Raw genomic sequence first — 27335 nt, 5'->3', positions numbered from 1 at the left:
CCACAAAACACTGCTACCTTCCCTGTCCTATTTTGGTTAATGGCCCAGTATTCTTCCCTAACAGCTAGGGGAGAACATCCTGTTGGCACCTACTCTTTACTTACAATCTGATTTACTCGCCCTTGCTTTACCAACCCTGATAAGGCAGGGTGGACTGCAGTTGTGGAAAATGTGAGAAAGGGAAAAGCTACATCAGCTGCATTGAAAACTTACGTGCAGGTTGTATAGTGCACTTACGCTTCCTCTACCTCGCTTCCTATCCTGATGTTTCAACCACAGAGAAGATAATAGATGTACTTAAATTTACAAAGTGTACAGAATGCCTGCCATGTCTAAAGTACTGCACTTCTATTATTCTGAAGCTTATGTTATTAAACTGAATGTGAGGTTGAGACTCTCCAGAGTAAGTACAATCATGTCAATGAGAACAGATAAATAGATTAAGAATTCTGTTACATTAGGCTTATGTTCATCTTGTAACTCTGTATGTTTATTTTGCAGACTTCTGCCTCTTCTGGAAAGAGCTGTTCCTTTTGAACCATCAAGAAGGATGCTGCCAACTCTTGTTCTTCCAACAAATCAGATGAAACACAACATAGCCACAGACCTGAATTTCGTAACTATGACTAGCTTGGATATCTGTGCCATCTGTTACTTACCAACAGCATGTCAAGTTGAAAACAACCTGGTAATCTGGATGTGAATGGCAATTACCTCTTTGCCGTAAAATATGCTAAGCCCGTAATGCACACCTAAATGGATTTTTAGAATGCACAAAAATAGCTGTGCACCCTATATGCACTGCAGAAAGGGTTAGAACGTAGTTCATACCCTTTGGCAATGCATGAGCTTCCTTAACCTCATTTAGTTAAATGTGCATCAGCCCTAGGCCACGCAACCTGCACAGATGGTCTGCATTTGTCACCCAGATTTCACGCTACAGCCCCCTGATCTCCGTACACACAGACTTTCTAGCTACTCGAATGATTTAACCTACTCGGCCTCTGCACCACACCTGAATACTGCCAGAGGACTGAGAGTCAGATCACTCACAACATTGATGCCCAACTTGGCCTTGTCTTTGTGTTCAGATATTTGCATGATTTCATCCCAACAAATGGTCTGAAGAAAATCTGGAGGATTATAACATCATGCCGTTGCAAAATACAATGTATTCACAAAGCTAGGTTCAGTAATAAAGGTCCAGGTTCAATCAAAGCTTATCAGCAAAGAATGCTGCTCTCGGAGAGCTAGGTGTGAGCAGCACTTGCAGTTTGTCATGTCACACTGTTTAAATAATACAGGTTCATTTTTCATTTTATTTTCCCTTTACTAGTTCATACAGGCAGACACTTGTTTATTTCTCTCTGAAAGTCTTTTCTTAGTGAGAGATAAGTTACTTGGGGAGAGGAAAGGTTATATATTCAAACACGGTGTCAAGGTTGTTGCTGGACTGATGAGTCTCAGCTGTGGATCCTCCAGAAAAAGAAATAGTCAGACCTGTACTTGTCTTTAAAATAGAATTTACCAAGAAGTTGCAATGAGGAGATGCTAACTTGAGTAGTATCTGCTACCTGCAGCAGAACTTTCATTTATACTACCCTACCAGGCAGCACCAGAAATGCTAATCTCTTACTAATGTTGTTAAGTAAAAATTTGAAGACAAGATTTGCCACAGAATAAAGGTAGTTATCACACAGTATACTGACCGCTGCATGTACATTAACAGTCTTGTCCACCTGGGCACATCATATAAAATAAATTACGTTTTTGTTATTAATGTGCACATTCTTTGTTACTGCACGTTTTATTAAGCTTTGTTCCAAGTTGCCCTTATTATGTAACAAGATCGGCTGTTAGAAAACACCTCTCTCATCTACAGATTTGTAAAAAGATGTTCCTGCATCTCAGTGGTCCAACACAGAGTTTTTTAAATTTCTGCAATCACCTGCATGTCACATCACAAAGCCACACTAAGAAAAAATCCCCAAAAGCACTTAACCAGGCAAACAGGAATTGTCACCACACAAAGAGGCCAACCACTTCTGCAAAAGCCACGCTCTTAATTAAAATCCAGCAGACGTCGTAAAGCTCCCTTCACAGCCAGAAGGGCTACGAACCACATGATTGACTTTTATTCCACCCAAGCTGCTACATCTCTGCGCAAAGGGAGCCGTAAAAAGCAGCAGCTTTTACAGCCGTAAAAAGTGCCCCAGTACACTTCACGTTGCTGCTCCATCCAGCTCCTGGGAGCACAGCAATGGCAATGGCAGACACTCACCTCTCCCGTAGTCCCACGTATCCCTCCCTGCAGATTCTGCTCCAGACAGAACAGTCGATTCAGGGTTTCTGGTCCTTTGGCATTCCAACAAAGGCAAGAACTGCCCTCTTCAAAGGGATCCAGGCAGGCTTCAGCTCAGTGCACTCCAAGAAAGGCTCTCAAGGAAGTGCTGTCAGAGAAGCACATGAATTTCACTTTTTGTATAACACCCTGAGGGCCAGCCACAGTCTTCAGGACCTAGTCTCCAGCCACCTTCCTCCAGTTTATCTTTACACCTTCCTTTCCTCCCAGGACTACAGGCTTCCCCAGCCACTCACACTGCAAACAACTGACCACAAGTTTCCTACCAGGCCGCTGAGGAAGGAAAACCAGGCCAGAACCCAAATCCTTATACGTGTGCACCACTCCCTCCCTCTTCTCCTCGCCCTCCAGACTAACCGCTGCCCAAACCCATTTGCTTTGGTACTCATGTTTTCTTCCTCCTGCCAGCGCACCTCCAGAAACAAGCTGTCCCTCCCAAGCGGTCGGCCACTCCACCTTACTCATTTTTAAATGTGCTAAGTTCTTTTGGCAAGACAGCCACCCCAGTTTTCTGCCTCTAGCTTGTTACTTGCTGGCAGCTCTCCGTCCATTCTTCACAAACACAAGAAGTGTTCAGATTGATCATATTTTGATATGGAATGCTCTTTGTTCGGTAACATGCCCAAACCTGAATAAATGTGGAGGAAAAGAACTGTTTCACGTAATAATTATAGACAATTCTCTTCCTGTAAAATCCTGTTATTTTCACAAAGACAGAGATTGTTTAGATCCAGGAAGTGAGGTCAGGTTCAGATCCTGGGGAGAGTGGTGTGTAGTGATAATAGCACTTAGGATTTTTGCAGCATTCCTTATCCAGAGATCTGAGCCCTGTCTCCAGTATATTACAACAGCAGGATATGTTATCTTATGCAAACTCCTTCCTAAATTTCACAATAGCTTGAAACAAGCAGGAATCATTAAATTTGTGTGCTATCGCTCTACTGCTATGGAGGCTGAAAAACAGCCATACAGTTCCTTCTTTACCTTGCTTTTATCTAAATAAATTGTAATATGGTTAGAGCAGAGGCATTTGTCCTCTTCACTGTTCACCAAGTATCTGCATTACTTTTAATGGTACATAAACATTAAAAATAATTAAAAGAATGGGAAAACAGAAACAGGTAACAGAACTCTCCTCCTTTAAGTAAGTTACCCAATTGCAACTCCTACAAAATGCTCAGTTGCCCTTTTACTACATCTGGTTCAAAGGCCACTAAAAATGGGATTCTTTGCACTGACATCAAAGGGCTCTGAACAGGGCTGTCTGTAACAGGAGGGGAGACAAGATTAACTTCAGGTTTCTGGCTATAGAACCCAAGCAAAAAGTAACAAATAAAAATCAGAAGATAAGATTTTCTTGAGAACCTACTGATTTCAGCACATTTTTTCAAACATCAGCTACCATCTATTAAGTTGCATGCTTTGTGAGAGTGTGCTATTAAATACACAGTGTTTGCAGCTTAATGTGATCTTTTCTTTCAGTAACACTATAAAATGTTGTGATTAAGAAGGAAGCAAGAGAGTGGGAAAAGAGATACAAATGGCTTATAAACGTAATAAATAGAATGGTTGCCTTTACTTAGTATCATATCTGTATTGATCAGGTTTTCCTCTTGGCCTGCTGTGAAGCTGCAAGAACAGATATCAGTGCCAAAAAATTCTCCACTGCTGGCAAAACCCTACCGTACCTTTTAAATACAGGCTTTATTACTAGTGTAAATATATCCTAGAAGGTTAGCTTTTTACGTGGTTTCCCTCAGTAACCAACGTTATTTAAACACATCTGGAACTTCTTTATAACTCATAACTATTTTGTGTGGTCACCTGTATGATGAAGGTTAAATGCTGTGGAATAACTCCTAGGGTGTCCGATTGCTTCACAATCGCATGAGTTTATTTATAAAGTAGGGATGCAAGGGGCCGAGAAGTACTAAACAAAACCAAGGTTATGTTCCTAATTGAAATGGCAGTCCACGGTTTTCAAATACAAAATCTGGGATCTGAGCTTACTTTTCTTGACATCATCTGTTTCAGCTGCTCCACATTCCAGGATTCCTTCAGCCTTGACCTCATCTCTAAGATATATTCTCCCTTCAGTCAATTAGAAGTTCTCAAATATACACTATTTACACCCGGCTACAGGGTAGATCTGCTGATTGTCTTCCTTAAGCTGCTTATGTGGCCCCAAGAATGAGGAAGTGTCCTGGCACAGGGGAATTCCCACTGTGTGCAGAGAGCAGCGATGGCTCTCACGGGCTGCTGTGCTGCTCCTGCACACGGGCAGGAAAGCGTGGTGGAGGTGGGAAGATTAGAAGGTACAAAGAGAAGGACTAACTGCACACATTTTGGCCAGGGCTCTCAAGATTTTTGCAAAGTACCCATCCACCCTAAAGATCTTGAAATTGAAACAGAAAAAGGAGCCTACGAAGCTAAAACAAGTTTAAAGGGCAAACTGTAAGATAATGTGATTTCCATCTCTTGGCTTACATTCTATGCCAGCTACCTCAATAGCTGCTGCTTTTTTTTTTAAACCAAATGAAAATAATAATCCTTAAATGGATTTACAAAACCATTTTGCATCACATGTTAATATCACTGACAGTGATATCCAGACATCATTTATTACTACCCCAACTCAAAAAAGACCCTGGATTTTTAAAATTTATTTGTTGCTATTTGCTTAATTCTTGTTTTGTGACTGCTGTATTTATTAAATAAAAAGGTCTCAAGTAATTAGTAATATGTCACACAAATAACTTTATAATCAATGTAAATGAGAATTGGGCCCACAATGTCCACAAGTATTAATTCTTTGGATGCGAGTCTCTTTCTTCCTGTAAAGACTATGTCTTACCTTCTTTTAAAGCTTACATGAGGTCATTTGACCAAAACCTTGCCCTTCTTAATTTTTGAACCCTGAGAGCTAATTTCAGAATATATTTTATTACTACTTTTGTTTAGACAGCACTCAGTATCAGTGCTGATATGGCCTTCCCTGGCCTTACAGAGATTAAATGGCACATGGAAGAAAAAGTAGGGCAATGTAGAACAGGCCTTCAAAACATCATTTAAAAAAATAGAACAATTTTTTTAGGAAAAGGTGGTTAAATCAATTCGTGGCACAATGCATGACTTTTTTTGCCATAACAAACCTATACATATGATGCAGTTATATATTACTAATTTTAAACTTTCTGTTACTATGATAATTTTACATCATTATTAAAAAAATATGTTGCAATGAAGAAAATTAAATTCATAAACCAGAATTTGCACTCACATCATTGTTACTTATCACACCAGCAACATATAACCGGTACTTCCTACTCACTGCAGTGAACAGTTTTGTTACACAGTGACCGCACAATAAATCTCTATTTTTTTCCTTTTTCAGATAAGTTAAAATGCAATCATAGGCGTTTGTCAAAATCAATCCTGTATCCAACAGTATCAGTGTACAATACTTAGAACTTCCTAATGTGGGGCAATTAATTTTTCTACTTATATAAGAAATGGAAGTAACTTCAAAAACATTCTTTCTTCAGAGATGTTTTGTCACAATATTTTTCAAAATAGCAGCAGCTATACAACTGTGAAGCCTAACTGTAACTCTGCTGATGCTTGGAGAGCATGACTTTAATACACACAAACCCACAATCCAGCAAAGCAAACTATATAAACATTCAGGTCACTGCAGTTCCTCAGCCTTAAAGATAAGCAAGCACTTACTTTCCAAGATCAAGCATGAACTTCAGTATAATGCCAGGTTCAGTAATTTACATGGGATCTGTTTTCCCACCAATGTATTAGTTATGAGAACATTAGCAACTGCAGTGAAATTATTTAAGATTAGCAGAACTAAAATCAACAAGGTACTTTCACAGTTCTGTTTCAGTACTTGAATGCTGTCAATACCTGAGCAAACTGCTTGCAGCTATGTCCTCATGAACTGCATTCACTGCAGTGGGTACAAACCTTAGAAATTTACTGAAATCTTGCCTCTTCTAACTGAGTTTTGGAGATAGGGCCTGATTAATGCTTCTGACATTTCAATTCTATATTGCAAAGTCTTGTCATTTGCACAATTGTGCGAAACAAAAGCAATTTAAGTTTCCACAGAGAGCCTGTGGTCTCAGCAAAACTCGAGAAAGAGGAACTTGCTATTACCCTGTCCTTGATGACCATCATGCTTTTGTTCTTAGCTGGGAATATGGTCAGCTGAAGATCTCCCACAACACTCTCAATCTTTAGAAACTGACAAAAGGCAAGGTTTGACAAACTGACAAAACGTGACAGCTTAATGAGATTTTTTGGTAAGTGTTGTTACTGAAGAGTCCACACCAGAAGCTGGAATCGGGGGCAGGGCTGGGGAAAAACACGATGCGGCCAAGAGCAGCATTGCTCCTTCGGGTAACGTAACCTGACTGATCCTCCAACTAGTTTTCTACTCGCAAAACAGATTTTAGTGAGTATGTCAAGTTGGCATGATACATAAAAGCAATTTTGGCTGCAGCTCTTTCTGTTAGTACGGAAACATTCTTAAATAAAACATCATGCTTTAAAATATCCAGAATTAAATTTGCTAACCTTTCTACACATGCTATCTACAACATGTTTCCTACAACAGGATATAGTATACATACTACTGTAAGAAAAGATATAGCCAATTCCCTTAACCCTTAATCCCTTACCTATTATCACTTAATAGCCGATATTTTGATAGCAAATGGGGCCACACGCAGGGGTTTTTCTAGGCACAAGCATCATGTATTTCACACAATATGAGATCCTCTTTTACCTTTTTGCACTCTAGCTAGGTTTGCCCACAAAGAGGCTTTCATAAATAACTGGGGAAAAAGAAAGTGTTAATAAATTGGTGACTTAATTTCACCTGAAAAATAACTGGCAGAACCCTGGAAAAAAAAGCCCCAAACAATTCCCAAATCTACAGCCCAGATCTGAGTCAAGACTTTGCGTTTTTGCCGCACAAGCAGTCCTCTGTCCTCCTGGACTTGCACAAGGAGCAACGGGATCACATCGCTTACGAGCACGAAGCGGGACCAGCATTGGCGCTACCGAACGGGCGGTGTGTCCCTGCCCTTCACCTGCCGGGCTGGGAGGCGGGGGGCGGCCGGGGGCGGGGAGCGCGGCCCGTGCCCGCCCCCGGCCCACGGCGCGGGGGAGGCAGGCAGCTGTCCGCGGGTGGGAGGCGTTTGCAGCTGGAAAACAGCAGCTCCGGTTTCTGATCAGATTTGGGGGTGGGGTGGGAGGTGTGTGTGGGAAAAGCCAAGCGATGGAGCTCGCCTGCTTTTGACAACACTCTCCCCTTCAGGACTAAGTCTGCACTGGAGGAAAATAGCTGCGAGGGAGAACCACTAATCACACCTCCGTGGGGGAGCTAACGCCGGGGAGCCGCGTGTGCTGCCAGCCCCGGGGTAGTCCCTGCCTCCAACCTGAAGTGATTCCTCCTGGAACGGTTCAGTCGCCCCTGCAGTTAACAAGCGTGCAATTTGGGTTTAATGGAGCTGGGTTTATTGTTCCTTTTTGGACTTACAATTACGTCGACTGCAGGTAACACGAGTTTCTTTCTTTCTTTCTTTGCCACTTCCACGCATGCACACAAAGAACGGCTGGGTGGTTGGGCTTTTTTTCCTTCTTTTTCCAAAAGGCTGTAAGCCATAGCCCATTCCGACGCGCGGTAAGTAACTAGACGCCGAAGACATCATTTGGCCGTACGTGGCTTTAAAACAGAAACACTCGCTAGCGCTGCACCCCACGCCTGCGGGGGCTACGGGCGCACCCCGCCACGCCGCAGGATGTGTGTAAATATAACGGTGCTTGTAACGGCCCCGAAACTTCTCGGGGGCCGGTGGCGGCTGGGGTCCTGCTGCAAGGGGGCTGCAAGGCAGCGGGGGCGGGGGCGCTCCCCGGGCGGGGGGGGCGCGGGGCGGGGGCGCCGGGCTGGCGCGGCGGGAGCTGAGCGCTGCTCTCGCCTTCCCGCGCTGCAGGGTCCGCGCCGCCCCGGCCTCGCTCCCCGCCGCTGCCGGCCGGCGGCGAGCCGCGCTCGGCGGCGCTGGGGCAGAAGCAGCGGGAGGAGAGCGAAGCGGCGGCGCTGCCGGCCGGCGGCAGGGCCAAGGTGGACGGCGGGGCGCTGCGGCGCCGGGCCCGGCGCTGCACTTGCTACACCTACAAGGACAAGGAGTGCGTCTACTACTGCCACCTCGACATCATCTGGATCAACACCCCCGAGTGAGTGCGGGCGGGCGGCGGGACGCGAAATGGCGGGCCGGGCTGGGAAGGGTGCGACCCCCGCGGGCAGGGGGGAGGCGAGCGGGCCGGCCTCCGTGGCGGGCCGGCCTCCGCCGCGGGGCGGTAACGGGTGGGGCTTCCCCGGGAGACCCCCGAGGGCGAGGCCTCGAGGGCCCCGCCGGGGTCAGGGAGGGACGAGGGGCGGCCGCTGTGCTCCCCGGGGGCCTGGCTGCTGCTGCGGGGGCAGGCGCTGCTGGCGGGGCCTCCCGAGCCCCCGGGGAGCGGGCCGAGCCCGGCGCGCCGCGCCCTCGCCGCCTCGACACCTGCCGGGCCTGGCCGGGCGGCGGGGAGCCGTGGAGCCTCGGGCCGGTGCCTGCGAGCGGCACATGGCGGGTGGCTGCGCACACAGGGGCACGGCGGTCCCTCTGCACCTTGCCGTACGCAGCACGAGTGTCCCGTGCCTAGCCCGAGTGGAACTAGCAAAGCAGTGATTTTGTAGGAGAAATCTGTTTCTAATAAACCGCTCGCTGGGAAAGGAAGAATAATGTGTGCGCGCAACTATACTGTTTCTGATAAAAATTCATGTGGAAAAATACTTTGACGTTAAAATAATAATTTTTGAAAACCTCACTATGCCAGATTTAAGATGTTACAAAAGAACAGCATTTACAATTATGAGAATGGCAAACATAAGTTTTTGTTTCAACTTAAAAACAATTTTTGAAAACATAACATTTCCCATGAATTGGAAATTCAGAGTTTCACACAGGTCAGCGGGGGTGAAACATGTAGGCAGAAAAGCAGGGTCTGCTATTAACAGTACGTCATGAAAAGATACCATCCAGGAGTGGCACTTTGCCTACATCCCAAAGGTTAGAGGCCTCCTTTTCCTAGACCACCGTATATATCCTGTAAGGATTCATAAAGATTTTCAAAGGCTAACAGGTTTCAGTCCTGTAGCAACCACAGCAATCAGTTCCTTAAAAACTAATCAGAACATCAGATGAATCTAAAACCAGATTTCTTTTGATGAACTTCAAGATGTAAAGATTTTGGGACTGTATGACTATGAACTTATACACACACCATCAACTATTCCACTGACTACAGTTTGGGAACATTTGTATTAACTTGGAACTGCCTTTGAATCAATTGCAAAGCTTTTAATCAGATTAAAATAACAAAAGGAATAGAAAGTAGCAGTTAGGTGAAGTTTAATGGGGCTAAGAGCACTGGTATCAGCTGAGATAGCTGCAATTTTCTGCCTAGTAGCTGGTATAGTGCTGTGTTTTGGATTTAGTAAGAGAATAGTGTTGATAACACACTGATGTTTTCAGTGGCTGCTAAGTAGCTGTAGTGCTTATACTATGTCACGGACTTTTCAGCTTCCCCTGCTCTGCTAGTGGGGAGGTGCAGAAGGAGCTGGGAGGGGGCACGGCCAGGGCCACTGACCCAGGCTGCCCAAAGGGGTATTCCCGACCGGGTAAGGGCACATACAGTATAGAGACTGGAGTTGGCCGGGGTGTGGGAATCGCTGCTCGAGCACAGACTACCGATCACCGAGTGGTGAGCAACTGTTGCACCGTGCATCACTCACTTTTGTATATTCCTTTATCAGTAATGTTACTATTATTATTACTAATATTTCCTCTTCCTCTGCTGTCCTATTAAACTTTTTTAATCTCAACCTATGAGTTTGTTTTCCAATTCTCTCCCCCATCCCACCTTGGGGGACGCAAGCGAGCGGCTGCCTGGTGCTTAGCTGCTGGCTGGGGCTAAACCATGACAGGCACTTAATTTGTACATTCACGTGTGTGTCCTGGCTAGGGGCCATGTCTGATGACAAGTCTTTTGAACTTCTACCAGCCTGTAAGTATCATGTATTCACACAAGTCATTCAATTCTTTCCATTCCATACCTGCCCTAATCCACCCCAGGATTACTTAGAATTATTTTAGCCAGATATTATGACTCAGTATATTTAAGTCAGAGCTCACCAGTGAAAATGGGGGAACGACATTCCTTTTAGTCTACGTACTGAATAAATAGAATTCTGCTAATTTTAAACACAGCCCGCTGCCCCTTTTTTTAGGATATCCTGTTTTAAGTCTACAGGAATTATAATTTTCATTCCAGTGGGAAAAGTATTTAGTGTGCATTAGTTCAGTGATGTAGAGAATTTTGTCCTACCTGGAAGTTTTGTGCAAACATTACCAAAGCAAGAACAAAAAACCAGGGAATAGAGATACATAACATTTTCATGATACCTATAGCACTAACAATGAAGTACATATAATAATCCAAATATTAAACACTTGGCGCTATAAGTTTCTGCTTTCTTAACTGAAGTCAATTGTACATAAAATAACAGCAAATCTCTCAGATACGTAAAGTCTACCCCCACTGTCCAGTATACAGGTTAGCCTGTGACAATTCAATGCAATTTCTAGGAGCGTCTCATTCTTATCACATACAATTTTTATGCCATTTGAGTGGACGTTTCTATGCAAGCTATGGAATGAATATATTAAATTTCAATCTTTGAGTATTAAATATTCACATAGAATGTTTTAGCTGCTGTGCTCCAAAGATGAACCTGTACAGCCTACTAACAGTATTGGAACTAGGTTAATCAGGATGATGGGGGCCCTCTGCAGTTGATAAACAGTGAATGGATAATGGTGGAAAGTAGGGGAATTAGTCCAGTAGTAACTGAATTTTCTGGAATCTGTAAGTGCTCATTAGAACTGGAGAAAGGAGGTCCTCTCAAAGTTGGCTGGCTGCAGTGTCTAGAGAATGGTGCACTTTGTCTGGAAGAGCTGGGTATCTGAATTGGGCTGCCTTGCTGTCCTGCTTCTCTAGCTGTTTCTTGAGACTTGCCTGGTCTGAGCCAGCATGGAGAGCAATGAAAGGAAAAGTTCTGTTTACAGGTGAGGTAGATGCACAAATCTCCCTCTAAGCTGAAAGACCAGAGTCTTGATTTTCAGAAACCGCAAGATTCTTCCTAGAAGTGTTTCTATGTATGAGGGCAGAGATAGCCACTGAAGTAAGTACGTCTGGAGATATTAGACATTTTGGACCATGTTCCGTGCAACAGAAGCAGTATTAAGATTTCATGTCACACATCTGCATGAACAGGCACTCATTGTGGCCTAGTGTCCTACCTGGAACAACGTCTCAGTAAGTCAAAATGTACTTCTTGAATGAGAGAAATCGGGCCTGCTTGTGCAGAAAGTGCTTATTCCCCTCAAAGTTACGCTACTTCTTTTAAATGGAAGTAACCACTGAATCTGTACAGACTGGCTGTTTATAAATGGGGCTTGTACATTGCTGTTGTACGCTTGTTGTTGAAAGTTTCTGTATTTACTGAAAATGTGGCTCAACTGCAACTTTGAGGACCATACACACAGTAGGAAGCCGGAAAGATGGCATTAAAGGTGAGAGAAGTCTTCCTGATATATGTTGATTCTGATCTTTTTCCTACTTATTTACTTAGCACATCTTTTTTTGGTTTATTGCCTACATCAGACACTACAAAATGTCATTTACTTTATCATTTCCTATTCCCATCACAAATTCCTTAATATTTTCTGTTTCCAGGTTACACCCTCCTCCATAGTTCAAAGACAAACTTTACTTCCTCCTCTGGTGTCTTACCCCTACTTTTCCCAACAGAAGATGCTGTTAAACATTGTTGTAATATATTCAAAACAAATATTGGTCATGGCCCCTCTTCCTTTCCTGGAAAAGTGGTTAAATTTCTTATAGAAACTGTAGGAGACAGAGGGACGATAGAGGGTCTATACTCCTATCCTTGCTGAGAAACCACTTAGATCAGCAGGGTGACAGTTGTAGGAAGGCACAAAATTGCAGAATGTGCAGCCTCTGACTCTCTGCAGCTATTGCCAATTAAATGAGAAATTATCTCTGCACACATTTGAGGATTGCGTTATACTTGCCCACAAACCACTGCCGTTAGTCCAGACCGCTAAGGGCCCCAGTGTTATTTTGACATAGTGAGTCTTCTACTCTGGGAACAGTGAGAACTTTAAGCAGAAAAGATGATGACCTAAAGTCAGGTAAGTCAGAATAGAATAATGCAATTATGTGGTGTAGACAAAAGTTGCATAGCAAAGATAATTAAAAGCTGGTAAATTGTTCTCACTGATAAGATTGATTACTCAGGAATCAGTTTGCAATGTAATTTTTTTTGTCAAGTGATTAATTATGCTTATCTCGCTCTATAAAGAAGAAAGAATGAATTATCTTTTAAAAAGTACCCACTGATGTAATACAGACACAACTTGATGCTTAATGCTATAAGTTAAAGAAAAAAATATAGGCAAGACTTCTTTTGGATCTGCAGTTCTTCAAAGGGGTACTACATTTCAATATGAACTAAGATTGTGCATCCAACAGCAAAAATTGTTCAATTAATGACATTAATGTTGCTGCATGAAGCTTTGGAGAGACTCAGAATGATTAGTAAAAGGTTAAAAGGTGACAACTATCAGAAAGTGATATTGTCATGAGGACACAGTATCAGATACGAAAGTGGTCTTTAATTCTGAAATAAAAGAATAATGAGAATTTATGACAATAATCCAGACACTTTCAAAGGAGAATTAGCATAGATCCACAATGGTAAAGTTACTTCCTCACTCAGACTAAGCATCAAAAATAATAATTTCTTGAAGTGTCTAAATCAAAGGGTTTTTTTCCTAGATGACATCTTATTTCGGTATTTGCTCAAAAGAGGAGTAATTAAATGAAATCCTGTCACCATGTTATAAAGACCAGCTTACATGATGATCTAAGAGTTCTGTCTGCCAGTTACATGAATTTCTGAATCAGTAGAATTCAATGGACAAAATCAAGGGCAGAACTCGATCTAACATCTTTGTGTTTGCAGCCCTGATCCTCTGTACTTAACACACGTTCTGTTTCCTCAGCGCAAGGACAAGAGCATGCACTGACTTGTAGTCTGTTGCTTTGCTCTGTGGGATGTAGTGGTAGAGGATATGGTAAGTGTTTCACAGTGTGTGGTTACATGGAAACACTACAAAGGTGTGGTGTTTTGTCACTTTAATAAAGAAGAAATTTGTTTCTGCAACATATACAAATCAGATATTCCTAAGTGGCCATCAAAATTTAGCACTACAGACTCCACATCGTTCCCCTGTAGAAATCTGTTTTCCTGAGCTAGTGACCACCTGTTGGGGTGAAAAAAGGTTTTCATACACTTTCATTTTTATGGTCTTTCCTGAAAGTGTTGATAAATGGGTCTGTTAGGAGTCCAGGACTTGTCAGAAGCTGAACAGACAACAGCAGGTGATTCCACATACAATCAACTCTCTTAACGGTTATAAGTTAATGATCTTTACTCACTACTGGCTTAGGTCACCATCAGAAAGTCAACTTAGAATGGAAACAATGTGTACCCATTCATTGTTTTGCTCATATATAAAGAGGAAGTGATGTCTTGCGGTGTTTTTACACAAGAAAAGACTTGACAATTACATACTCTTGTTTTAAATGCATGCTCTGCTGGCTAACTTTTACTTCATAACATCTTTTTGCTACCTGCATCTCACTGATGATTGAATTTTGTTGAACAGAAGTCCATATAACATAATTTAAAATGTTTTTCATCCTTACGGATATTAAGTGGTATTATAAAGTATCACAGCTACCCCATTTTTTGAGAACTATCTTCATTATTAGATAGGTATAAATGACATCCCATGTGTTACTGGAAATAAAAGTGCACAGATGAAGATCTCTCATTCAGCAAAACTGTTACACACGTGCTTATAATCTTAATAGATTACACTGAAAATACCTGCTAGCCAAAAGCGTGATGATAAAACAATGGCTGCAAGCCAGGCAGTTCAAATAAGGAAGCTGCTATGTCAGTTAAACAGTGCGCATGGTTAGCCATCAGAACCAAGTGCCAAAAGTGGTGATGAATCTTCTGCTGATTTTATTTTTCTGAAACAAGTTTGCTCTGCATTTTGCAGACTTTGCTATCCGCATGTTCACTGAAATCTATTTGTCTTACATGTGTGGATGCTACCAAGATTAGACTATGTATATGCACTGTATGTCCTAATGTAGCCTGAATGTTGAAGGATAAAAAGAAAAATCTTAACAAGCTAGTAACAATTGAAATAACTAAAGCTATGTAATCTATGGTCATACTCACTGGTAGAAAAAATGCTAAGAATAAAGCAGATAAGAAGAATTGATGGAGGTAAGGAAGAGTAACTTCTTTTTTTTGTTACAAATTTTTGTGAAAATTTAAATGACCCATTTAAATATCTCTAATCCTAAAAATTGGAGCATCTTTGGTGTTAAAAAGCTGTGAAAATCATCACATCAAATGGAGAGTATTTCAAATGGATTTATTGAACATAGTAACAGGCAATTCTGCTGTTATTGTTATGTTCTATCACGGACAAACTCATTTGATTGTTAGGCCTGTTACTCAAACAGTTTGCATACTTAAATCGTGTGCAGACTACACACTTTTAGTGTCTTACTGTCCGAAATGTGCACAGCTTGCATGCCCTCCACAGTCTAAAAGTAGAATATATCCTCTTAGTCTTCCTGTAAAGCTTATTCACAGTACTGACAGTATTGGTGTTTTAACAGCAGTATTCTCAGAAAGACTGGAAGTGATTTGGCTCTGCAGACTGAAAGCCCATGTCACCGCAGGAGCTGGCCCTGCAGAAGAGCGGGTCAGGGATGAGACATACTAGTAGCTAGCTTGAAATTTCACTACTGCTGCTCATGTTGATCTAATTCTAAGAGTAAACAGTCTCGAGAGCTGTCAAACCACAGTCATTTTCATCAGTCTTAAGTTTTAACACCGTGTGTTTATTTTCCCCCAGGTTTTTGTTTTGTTTGTTTTTAAACCAGCAGTGGATTTTGAACTATACACACTGTGGAGAGTGGTAGAAATATGCATTAGAGTGTGTGTTCTTTGTGTGCACTGGTATGGTGGCTTCAGAAGCTAGCAATAAGTACTTGGAATTTTAGTTTCAAAAAGCTACCATTTGACACTTAATTTGATTCCTTTCATCCTTATTTTCCAGGATTTTATTTATTTATTTAAAATAACATCCTGTATCTTGCACAGAACTGGGAGCAGATTAGGATTGGTGTGAGGTACTGAAGGATATGAGCAGTGTTGTTTTGAGAGAAGTATTTCTGTGAAACAAGGACTCAGCTTATTAGGTCAGGTGAGCTCTGCCCAGCCTCTCCGGGTATTTAGGATGTTATTGGAAAAAGACACCACCACCACACCCCCCACGTGCTTCATATTGCTTACCTGAAGAAATGCACCCTAGCTTTTCACCCAACGTACTTTTCTGGATATTTTTCTGGTCATATTTGAAACAGAAAACATGTAACGTCTTTTTGACAGCTACAGGAGGAGGAGGACTAGTGATAAAGCCTTCAGATTCTCTCACAGTACTTAACTTGGGTACTGTGAAGTCCCAGTAGGAGGGACATCAAAGTCGTCACACGGTCAGTGAAACTGGATAATGAAGCAGATGTGTACAATCCTTAGCTTATTATTTAAGTTAGCTGTAACTAACTAACTATAACTAATTTTGGGTCTTCACAAATTAGCAACTACTACTTAAAGAGTAACACTAAAAAAAAAGTGAAAGTTAAACCGAATCTAGAAAGATCCTGAAGGTACATCTTTATGGATAACAGTAGCTTATTAGGTATCTAGGAACACTGATTACTACTAAATTGAGGATGTGGAAAATAAAGGTGTGGCTATAAAGGGTTAAAGTTTATTTCCTCTGAAAATAATTTTAACTGCAAAAAGCTACTCAGAAAAAGTACAGCTTCTATGAATGGAGGATGGTGGTTAGGATGACAGAAGACCAAGTCAGGCACCACTTTGAAGAAGGTGTTTTACTACTTAAATGATGAGCATGAGAAGGAAGGGATAATACGGGAGGTACTCCTATTGTGGACTATGTTAAAAAATATGCCTGTTACAGAAAGAGTTGGAGCCAGCTTTCAGAGCAGCCAATGATTTCTTCACCTACAGAGCCACACAATATTACTACAGTAGCTTTATACAAAAGCATACACAGAAATATCTGTTATTTCCCCCAAGCTTCTTTCATTCTGGAGGCATTTTGTTTCACTTGGAGGATGTTAAATTTTGCTTCCTTTCCACATTCTTTGTTCTCAGTGGTCGTTACAGGGATCTCATGCGTTTTAAGATTGTCTGAAAACGCTGGAGACTGCTGGGAGCCTTGGTGGCCTGGATGCATGCCAGAAAATATATTGCCGAATACTGAAATCACAGCATCTAAGATGATTGCTGCAACCCCCTCATCCCTTTGTTTTGGCTGAAACTCTAAAGTGCCCTGGAGGTATCTACTGTGTTTAAGTGGCTGGGAAAATAGAAAAGAATAGCAGCTCATAGGTCAATTATAACATAGCATGAGAAACTCAGCCACATGTTACAAAAATTAAAATAAACCAATTAGATTTGTCTGCCTGAATTCTAAACATTCACTGTAGTATAAACGAGGGCAGCAGGACTTAGGCAAATTATACTTCCCAATTAGACTTGAAGATAGTAGTCATTCAATAGGCAGGTTTTTTTCTGGGGGAAATTTTCACTGATACCACTGGTTCAGAATGGCTGTTTCACTGTTACTCGGTACTTCTTGTCCTTTTCAACAAACAAATGCATATCTCTTAACTTAACGGCAAAAACTTCCTTCAAGAGCTAGCTGACTTTTAAGGGGAGATCTTTTATGATTGTGTTTTGTGGATACGAGTACAGAAATAATCTAGGTTTGGATCCAGTCTGCAGATCTACACTTTTTTCTTTTAAAATTCTAGGAGAAACATTGGCTGATGAAGAGATTACTGTGTTCCTTCCACTGCAGAAATCAAAAGTACGTTTCAAGTGACAAGAGCACACTGTGCTTTTGCTTAGTTTTGTGCTGCTCTATATTACACATCAATTATCTTCAGAAAGCAGATCTGTTGCACTGACTAATCATAATTTCATCATATGGAGTAATTCCTAGTACTGGAGAGTTGCATTAGCATCGTTCTTGCATACAGAATAAAGAACAAATAGCTTATTCTGAAGAAGAAACTATTTCCTCAAACTCAGACCCTCTGCAATTTAGAAAGTGCTTTAAAACTGAGCATGCAGACTTTTATGAACTCACTCGCTGGCTGCAGTAATTATACTGGTAACTGAATTCTACAAAAGAGGGTCACTTCCACAGAAATCTTAGGTTTGTACGTTGCCACACAGAAACCAGTTCAAAGTAGTACTTTGGAAAGGCTGATCCAGAATTGCATAGGTTTGCTTGTTCTCCGCTTTATAGAGAAGAAGGGCATAAAGGACACACAGTACACGTTAGCTCTTAAATATGTGGAAACCCATTTCACTGCTTCAGGAGAATTTTGTTCTCCTAAAGGAAGAAATGGTGCACTCTGAGTTAAAGGTCAGAAGTGCAAAATTTCTTGTGGAATGTAAATGTTAAAAATTTTACAAAATCAGTGGATTTTGCATAGAAATTTCCAAAAAGTTTGTAAATGACTCTTAGCCAGTACTTTGGCCAGGAACCCAGTCGCAGCAACAGGGAACTCGGTGTAAGGGAACTGGTTGTTCAGGATCCCCAGAAGCCTAGCAGATGGCTAGCCAACAAATCTGCCCCTGCCTATTTCAGCTGTTCCTCATCTCTACTGAGAGACACAAACTGCCCTGCGTATACTAAAGTCAGCAAACTTTAGTCACTGACTAAAGAGAACAGATGCCTCACTTGAAATGGAAAGCAAAGAGACTTATTAGCAACAAAAATGCTCAGTGACAGTTACATGTTGACAATAATTCCCATTCAGCATGTAGAAATTGTGATTCTACTTACCTCATTTTGAACAACAACAAAAAAAGTAAAAAGCAGCATTTGTTAATCACGTGTAACAATCTAAGATTAAGCATGCTGCTAGGCAAATGCTTCTGATACTTGTTCAACTGCATCTCTTCAGCATCTCCTCTGACTTCTGAAGTGCTGAGAAAGAGGCATGAACTAACTTGAAATACTCACATTTTCAGTTGCTGGAATGATAACCATACACATACTAACATTTGCTTAGATGTTGTGATTTATGAGTTGCATCAGAGTAACTGGCAGGCAAGAAAATATCTACTATAATTTTTAGCTCCCTCTAAATACTGTTGGAAAGACTGGGTTTATCTGTTTTGGGTTTGAATTTTTGGATTAGAAATCAAAACCAGGCATATTGGGAGAATTACTTTATTTCCATCTCTGGCCAATCTGCACATTAGCTTACATAAAAATTTTTGCTTGGGCATTCTAGTTATAATTTTTAAACCTGAAAATATCATTGCATTGGCATATATTTCTGATCTACTGAGAATGAAGTGGTCTTGAATACATTTTCCAAGCTATGAAGCATACTCTTATAAGCATTGTAACTTTCAGAGAACATGAGGCACTTCATTAGAAAAATCAGCAGCAGTATGTAAAATATCAGTTTCCTCCTTTGCTTGGGGCTGTGGTTCTTATCACTTGTAATTATACTATATTCTCAATCACTTTATTTCACATACTGATGTATTAAGATAAGATTGAAGTTGATGACAATTCTAGTTGGTCCATTAATTTGCAAACTGCACCAACTAAGGAATAAAACACGTGCCCTTCTTCCTCTCTCGCTATTCCGCCCTGACACAGGGCAAACCGCAGCTCAGTCCCGCAGAGATTCTGATTTAGAGAATTAGAGTAAGAAAAAACAGTATCATGTTTTGGAAAAGTGGACTTTTTCACAAGGATCCACTTCAAATCATAAGAGTAACATACTACAGTATTTTATGTCTTGTTAGCACAATGTGGGATGACATCTGCAAAAACTGTGAAAAGCTTCTTTATCCCCTGGCAAGCTGTCTGCCATGAAATAAGGGTTTCACATTTGGCTAGACCAAGCAAAATTCATCTTTTCATTTCAGCCTAAATCTAAACAGGAAGCTGAATAACAGAATTTTACCAGAGAGTTTTCGCAGAGGTTTCGCCACTCTTAAAAATACAGGAACTTCCTCCTGTTCCTGTCTCTAAGTGCCATTACTTCATAAAAACCATGAACGTATCAAAAAGTATGACCATACAGCAGTTATGTCAGAAGTTACCTGCATTAGCCATTTATCATTCATTATTCTAAAGTAGATGGCAGTATAGAATTACTAACACTCTTAAATTATAAAATGGGACTCACCCCTAATCCTGAAGACAACAAAAAGCTTTTTAAATGACTGTTTGAGAAGGGGGGCCAAAAATCCAGTCCTAAAGCCTTTTAAGACTAACATGCATATTCTTGGTCTCTCCCAGTGTCTAGGCAGAGCCACAGAATAAAGGAAGTAGTGGCAATATGCAACAGTTTCTGCATATAGGTGAGGCAGACCAGCATCTGCTGGAGAAGGACCATCTCATGGTCTCTGACACACAGAAAAACTGCTTGTGATTTTCTATCTTTCACATTTATTGTGAAATCATACTATATATGATAGGTGTGCTGTGGTTCAGGCTGTGAAAGATGAGATGCACTGTTAGAAGCTCGTGTGTACTAGAAGTGCAGAGGTTTAAATAAATAATTTGCATCAACGGTACTGATGTTACATCAAAAAATTATTGCAGAGACTAGGAAAATAATGTTTCTGAACCTTTCAGCCCACCATGAGTGTGGGAAAATGGAAAATTTGCAGTTTCCCAATTAATAGCCTAATGATGTTTTTATGAAAGCAAATTAAAGAAGTACAACTATGTGAAGTTAGCGGTTCCAGACTGAGGATTCGGGCTTTGTTCTGTAACCCTTCTAGATCTATTCTTACTTCCTCTCCCCTGCCTTTATTTTTTCCTTCTCCACCCCTCTTTCTCGCTTTTCAACATGAGATTCTTTTCACATTTTTTGTGGTTTTGGATTTGTGGGTTGCTTAGCCCATCCCGAAAGTACACAGGAACTTTTATGGGTCTCCAGAAGTTCCATGTGGTGTACACCTGCTATCGATTGAGATTGTTTAACAACTTGTAGGAGAATAATTTCTGACATTAGTCTAAACTATCCGATGCTGTTTGGGGATGTTAGCAGGCAGCGATGAAGCATGTCCTTTTCTGATAATAATATTGACTATAACCCATTAAAGAACACAGTATGCCAGACTGCAGGGAAACAAAGACAACCACCTCGTAGTATTTCTTGTTGTGCTGCAGTACAGAATATGATCTCTCATAGAAAAGTACTAATAGATACATATGAGCAAGATTATTATGTTTCTCACATTTATAAGTCCATGGGTCATGTTCCAAACATGATGTGGTAAACAAATTACGCCAACAGTTTTCTCTGTTTCTCAATGATAATTTAATGCCAAAGCAGGATCTGAATCATGAAGATGACAGCAACAACATAGTGATGTTACTTATCTGTTAGAAATCAGCACAGCTCCTTTGTCACTTCATACGAGTTATAGCACTGAACCTAAGTTTTGTGCATTTGTGGGGGGTAACCAATAAAATAAAGGAAGAAGCAGTAAATAAGCAATAACCTGGGGATGTATTTGTATCAGCTGTTAGATAATAAAATTTTTTTTACATAGCCAGTGTAGTTGCCAATTAATTCTGCCAATTGAACTGATTGTCTGCTACTCCGTGAAAGCCTGAGTTGATTGAGCAGAAGTTGTGATCTGTTATTGGGAGAACTTACACAAGCATAGGGTTTGATTTTTGTGCCACTATTTATTGCTTTGCATCAAAAAAAATCTATTTTCTAAAACAGAAAAGATACAGAATATCATTTTAATTGTCCCCTAAAATATACAATATTTGTGATTGTCACAACAGGAGGACTGTGCCATATGGACTGTCTAACTATAGAGGCAGTTTTAGAGGCAAACGGTCTACAGGCCAGATTCAAAGTACTTTCCAGTCTTCATTTCGGTGTTCTTGTTTGGATGCTCATGACAAACAGTGTATGCAGTTTTGCAGAAGAATGCAAGACAGAAGAAGGTAAGTATTTTTCTTAATATTGCAAACTGTTTATATGATTTGATTCATTTATCTCCATGAAATAGTCAAATTGCATGTATCAAATGAAACCAATTAACAAATATATTGATTTTTAAATAGAATTCTCATCTCCAGTTGTGGTGGGTTAACCCTGGCCAGCAGCCAAGCACTTACACAGCTGCTTGTTCACTTCCCCCTTAAGCAGGAGGAGTGAATAGGAAGGATAAAAGCAGGAAAACTCATGTGTCACAATCAAGAGAGTTTAATATAGGTGAAGGAAAGAGGCCAGACCCAGCACTGTACTGCTCTGAATTTTCCTTTTGCTGTTTCTTTTTATGATGTGGTATTTTTAAAATAGCAGATCTCCCGCCCAGTTAGGGGCATGTTTAATATTGCACTATTTCAGAACGTTTTATCTAGTCTAATGAAGAGTATGACATTGTCATTTTATGAATGGCTCTGTAAGGGTGATTGATGTGAACAGTGACAAACTTAGAAAGTCTCTCTCCCCCAGAAATCATGGATCAATGAAAAAGACAGAGGAGAAAGACCAATGCAGGGAAGAGGAACACACTTTCATTCAGTAGCACAGAGAGTTTGGAGGATTTCTCAACAGTCAGGTATGCTACAGATGTGTAATGTTGAAAAGAAATATTAATTTTCCGTACATTTTCTTTGTATTTTCAGGACTTTAAATTCTCTCAGCTGAATATTATTGCATCTTGCTAAATAAGGGCAGAACTTGGCCCATGAGTTGTTTGTTTGGTTTTTTTACATTTATTTTTTTAAAATAACCTTTAGTATACACAGAACTACTACAATCTTCCTCATACTGATACAGCTCCTTTAAAAGTTGGATTCTTTGGCTATAAGCCAATACACATTTTGGCAACAGCCCCCTCCCCCCCCCCTTTTTTTTTTGTGTAGGGCAAGGACTGTTCCCGTCTATCATACTTCTGCTCATTTAGCACTGCAACAGCTTAAGCTACGTGTCTCAGTGCAGTGCTTCAGTAAAACTTAAATTGTCAAGGTAAAGAAACCAAACAAACTTTGTGGAAAATGTATTTGGAGGGAAAAATAAATCTACTTTAGATGTCAGATGTAAAGATGTTATTGTGACCTAGTAGCCAGTTTCAAAAAGTTCCAAATCTACCCTTAATACTATTCCTACATACAAAATACAAAATGATGTCAGGGTAAGCAAATACTTGTAGGTCTGTGTCAGATGAAACAGCCATTAGAACGAGAAAAGTTAAAAAAAAAAGAAAAAAAAAGTAAGAGTACACTATTACCCAAGATTTTTTGCTAGGAAGGGAAGTACTTGGATTAGAAGTCCCCAACCTGAATTTATTGCCATGATTATTTGATCAGAGCTAATTAGACAACTGGGTAGCATATACTCCGTGTACACATAATCAAAGAGATGAACCATAGTTCTATCAGGTAATAGGGAGTTCTGAATAATTAAGCAGTTTGTTTTGTGTTTGTTTTTTTTTTTTTTTTTTTTTAAAGCTTTAACATTTATTTGCTGAAGCTCAGAAGCAAGAACTTAAAACTACAACTCTCCCTTGAGATGGACAAACCTGATGCTTCAGTCTGATGCCAGTGGAGAATTCAACAGTATGCAACACTTCTGTTTCAACAATGCCACTTTGAAGGCATGTGAACCTGTATGAAGAAGCTTTCTCCCGTGCTCCCCCCGTAAGAGTCTCAGTAAAGGATAATCTTTATCATGTAACCTCACAGGGAACGTATCACTATTGAAGAAAAATTCAAAGCCAGATCCAAACTTCAGCAACACAAAGTTTCAGGAAACATTTTTCTATGTGATTTTAAAAAGTACGATAGAAACATACTGTTCCACTTACTGCTTGCTGTACATCTGAAGAATCCATCCACAGCTTTATGCAGGCAGCTGTAATTGGAGAATGTGATGAGTTAGAGAGAGATTGCCTATACATAAGTTCTCATTAAGAATAAACAGATACAAAGTATTTCTCTTGTTAATGTATGCAAGCCTGAATCATCATATTGTAACTTCGTGGCAGATGTTTAAATGACAGTATCTATGCAGAATAAATACGAATGGCTAATATAATTATTATTATAAACTATAGCAAGTTAAGAGTATACACTGAGTATTCAATAGATGACCTAATTTAGGCACAAATTATTCCTGCACTTCAAAGTTCCATTCAGAAACATTCACAGTGATTACTTAAGGATGCACTGTAGTTGATGAACAGAACTCCAATTATTCGTCCCAAAGAATTGCCTAAAGATGAAGGGGTAGGACTGTGGAACTTCGAATGAAACCTCGTACAAACAGAGTAACTGACTGTACTAGACCATTTGCTATTCTAAGCGCCTACATACGTTGTCATCCACAGTACATACAATCATCTTTGCTACTACTATAAATCACATTTTTATCTCTTCATTGAAACATCATCACTGAATAACTCTGAAACTTGGCAATAAGGATTTTATCCAACCCTGGACATTTTTCAATGTAAACGATTTCTTCAGAAATTATGGACTTTTTTTGATAGGAGGGTGCAAGAGTAAGCTAGGAAAAAAAGAATAACTTTTGCAAATCCTGTTCTATGTTATTTAAAAAGAGAGGAAATCCCTTGCTTGTGACATTACAGATATTTTTTTGATTTGACTGATCTTCACGCAGACTTTCCCCAGGGCGCATAGGTTAAACTGTAACCCGATGACATTAAATTATATTTTATCAGAAGAAAGATGGAGACCAAAAGAAAAATGAAAATAAATTAACAGTAAAAAATGGTTATGTAGGCTTAAAACAGTGGTAATAGACTTTGTCTGAAATAAGAAAGGGAGGTCTTTGACAAAATATATATGATATATTTTATATATATGTGGATATATTTCATAAATAAATTATTATAGTTATAAAATTAAATATATCTTTCAGTTACTGCATTTGTATCAGTTTCTTACTTCTTACTTGCTGTACAAATGATTTTTTACATTTATAGAAAATAGATTATTTATTGTATAAAAACACTTCACGTACTATTTTCCCATAATTTTAAAAAAAGACACTGTCTAGGTTTGGGGTTTTTAAAAAATAATCCAGCTTTGCTACAAAGAATGCTTACTGTTCATTTATAACCACCAACTGGATTTTTTTTTTTTTTCCCCACCCTGAATGCATATGCCCAGGTCATACAAAAACCTGCCTCCTTCAAGAGATTGATAGTTCTCCTAACAGTTTGAGAATTGAGTATAAAAGCATAATAAAAAATTCTTTGATAATAATCACGCATAAGAAGTTATATTTCAATTTTGTGTCCCTTTTGCTCTAAATGTAAACCTCATCTGGCCTGATTTGTATCCTGGGACAAATGAGGCGGCAGTGGCCATTTGGACTGCGAGTTCTTTTTCTGAATATTCACCAACTTCAGCTTCAGTCATTATGGTCTTTTTTTCTTGGAATTACAAACTCATCCCAGTGCTAACAAGGCTGACAATGCCTCCTTGACTGATACAATTAAGCTTTCAGAGGAACTGCACAGTCTATGTTTGGATTTCTACTGTCTTCCCCCATGTTAATTCAGTTTAAATGTTGCATTTGAAGATTGAGTCACACCTTCCCCAGCGTCACACGCTTTCAATCTATTTTAAACGTTCACAGTAAAAAAACCCAAACTGGCTTCTTTCTTTGGCATGCAGGTAGATTTAGCCCTTGAGTAGTGGGCTATAGGTGTTATTATGGTATACTTTTTCCTCAAGAAAGAAAAATCCAGCATTTTTCTATGTGAATTCCACTTTCAAGTAGTTTGGTTTGGGGACTCTGCACAGTAGCTGAAAACATTGTTCAATGTACCGCTAGCAATTAATGTAAAAATCAGTCCATCATGAATACAACAAAAGAAAGAAAATGAGGAATAATTTACAGGAACCCCAGAAGAGGGAAAAATTTAATGTTTACGGTACATATCTCCAAATAAATCTATAAACCACAGCATATACCTGAAAATTGTATGTACTGGGTTCTGGAGTAGAATTACCATTATTCTGTCTGGGAATAGTTAACAGCCATGAGATTGTTTTTACTGGATTTCATATGTTTCTAGAAAATGTCACCATTAACATTCCTCATCTCTTAGAGGCTCTGTTTATCTATTTTTAATTTGTAACTAGAAGATGTTACACTAATTTGAAATCTAATTCTTTAAAAATTATAAACAAAATTAATTTAATATACAACTAATAAATGTTTTTAAGAAACAACTCTTAAAATGTGATATATCATAAAGTGATTATTTGGAGAAGTTAGAAATAAATGTTCTTTCAACATGTAACGTTAGCATAGTTAGGTTTACTGCAGAATTATTCTCTGTCTGGGATATTATTTTGAGGACACTTGTGTTTACTTTGTAACAACAAATCGGTTCCGATTCTTACTCTGTTCCATGTAAAACCATTTATATATAACTGTGCTCTAATTCCGGCAGAGTTGCATAACTGTTACTCTAGTTCCCACTACTAGAAGTTCACTTTTCAGTTGTTAATAGCAATAAGAACAATAAATGATCAAAAGTCTAGAAGACAACATAGAGGGGAGGTTTGGAAGGATTTCAGTTTTTTAGGCTACAAAGGAGAAGGAAGAGAGGAGATGTGAACGAAGCCATCAAATGTGAAGGGCTGTGACAGAGAGGAAAGCGGTATTTCGTTCCTGTGTTTCCGGAAGGAAGTACAAGAAGTAGGGGGTTTACATCACAGCAAAGCCATTCAGGTAAACGGCAAGAAGGGTTAAGTGCCACGAAGACAACGGTCTCCATCACCACCTCCACCTCTTGCTCCTTGGCTGTGCCTTGCGAAAGGCATAGGCTCTGATGTCAGAGTCCAGGAGTCGGAGGCAAAGCTGTGAGTATGAAAGGGGCTGTGTCTTCCAACAGGGTTAGGTCACCATTCCCTGGGCAGAGCCTGCGTCTTGTTTCCTCTCCACTAAACCAAGGGCTCCTTGCTTGCTGTGCTAGCTTTTAGGGATACCATTCTTTTGCTTCTCATTCTTCCCATATGTTATAAAATGCTTGTAAAAGCTGGGAGTCAAGTTCTTCTGTAGATCTTTCTCCTGTTACCTCAACATAGGGATGACAAAACAAGGCATGTAGGAGGAAAAGAAACTGATTTTTAGCTGACTTTGTCAGGAAAGATACTTAATTTTTATAAAGATCCCTACACAAATTAAAACAGACCCTTGATTTACTAATTTAATTATCCTCACCCTTTCTAAGGGTTTTTTTTGTAACATACTGAAGTCTGCCAGATCCATTAGTGGGAAAAGGTGATATATTTTTATGGTTATTTTGTCATACAGGCAGAAGTAATTTTCTCTTGTCTAAACTGTGATGACTTAGATCATTTTTTATCTGCTTTAAAAATGTGCTAAATGGTGTTTACCATATCTCCAACTATTTATTAAATACAGCAGAACTGAATTGTTTTTTCTGCGTAATAAAACATGAGGCTGAATGAAATGCTTTTGATGATTTTAAAATCCCCAAGTTTGACATCTAAGCCTTTCTCGCTCACAAAACACAGCTGAGCAAAAAGAGCTTGTAAGAATTTCTCTTGCTTCGGGAAAAGAATACCAGTGTTACACACAC

The 27335-nt window shown here is 40.0% G+C and overlaps 1 protein-coding gene across 1 annotated transcript; it reads left to right on the top strand.

The window, feature by feature from the left end:
* Nucleotides 1-7881: 7881 nt before the first annotated feature.
* EDN3 (endothelin 3) lies at nucleotides 7882-23676 on the top strand (the record flags this gene model as incomplete). Its single annotated transcript, XM_082007003.1, is given in 5 exon segments — nucleotides 7882-7933; nucleotides 8371-8611; nucleotides 21526-21690; nucleotides 23203-23242; nucleotides 23244-23676. Coding segments are annotated over 5 exon segments (621 nt in total). The 3' UTR covers nucleotides 23367-23676.
* Nucleotides 23677-27335: the final 3659 nt, after the last annotated feature.

This window comes from Phaethon aethereus (assembly GCF_964289735.1).
Source record: "Phaethon aethereus genome assembly, chromosome: 16".
NCBI classification, from domain to species: domain Eukaryota; kingdom Metazoa; phylum Chordata; class Aves; order Phaethontiformes; family Phaethontidae; genus Phaethon; species Phaethon aethereus.
This window is presented reverse-complemented; position numbering and strand designations above follow the sequence as displayed.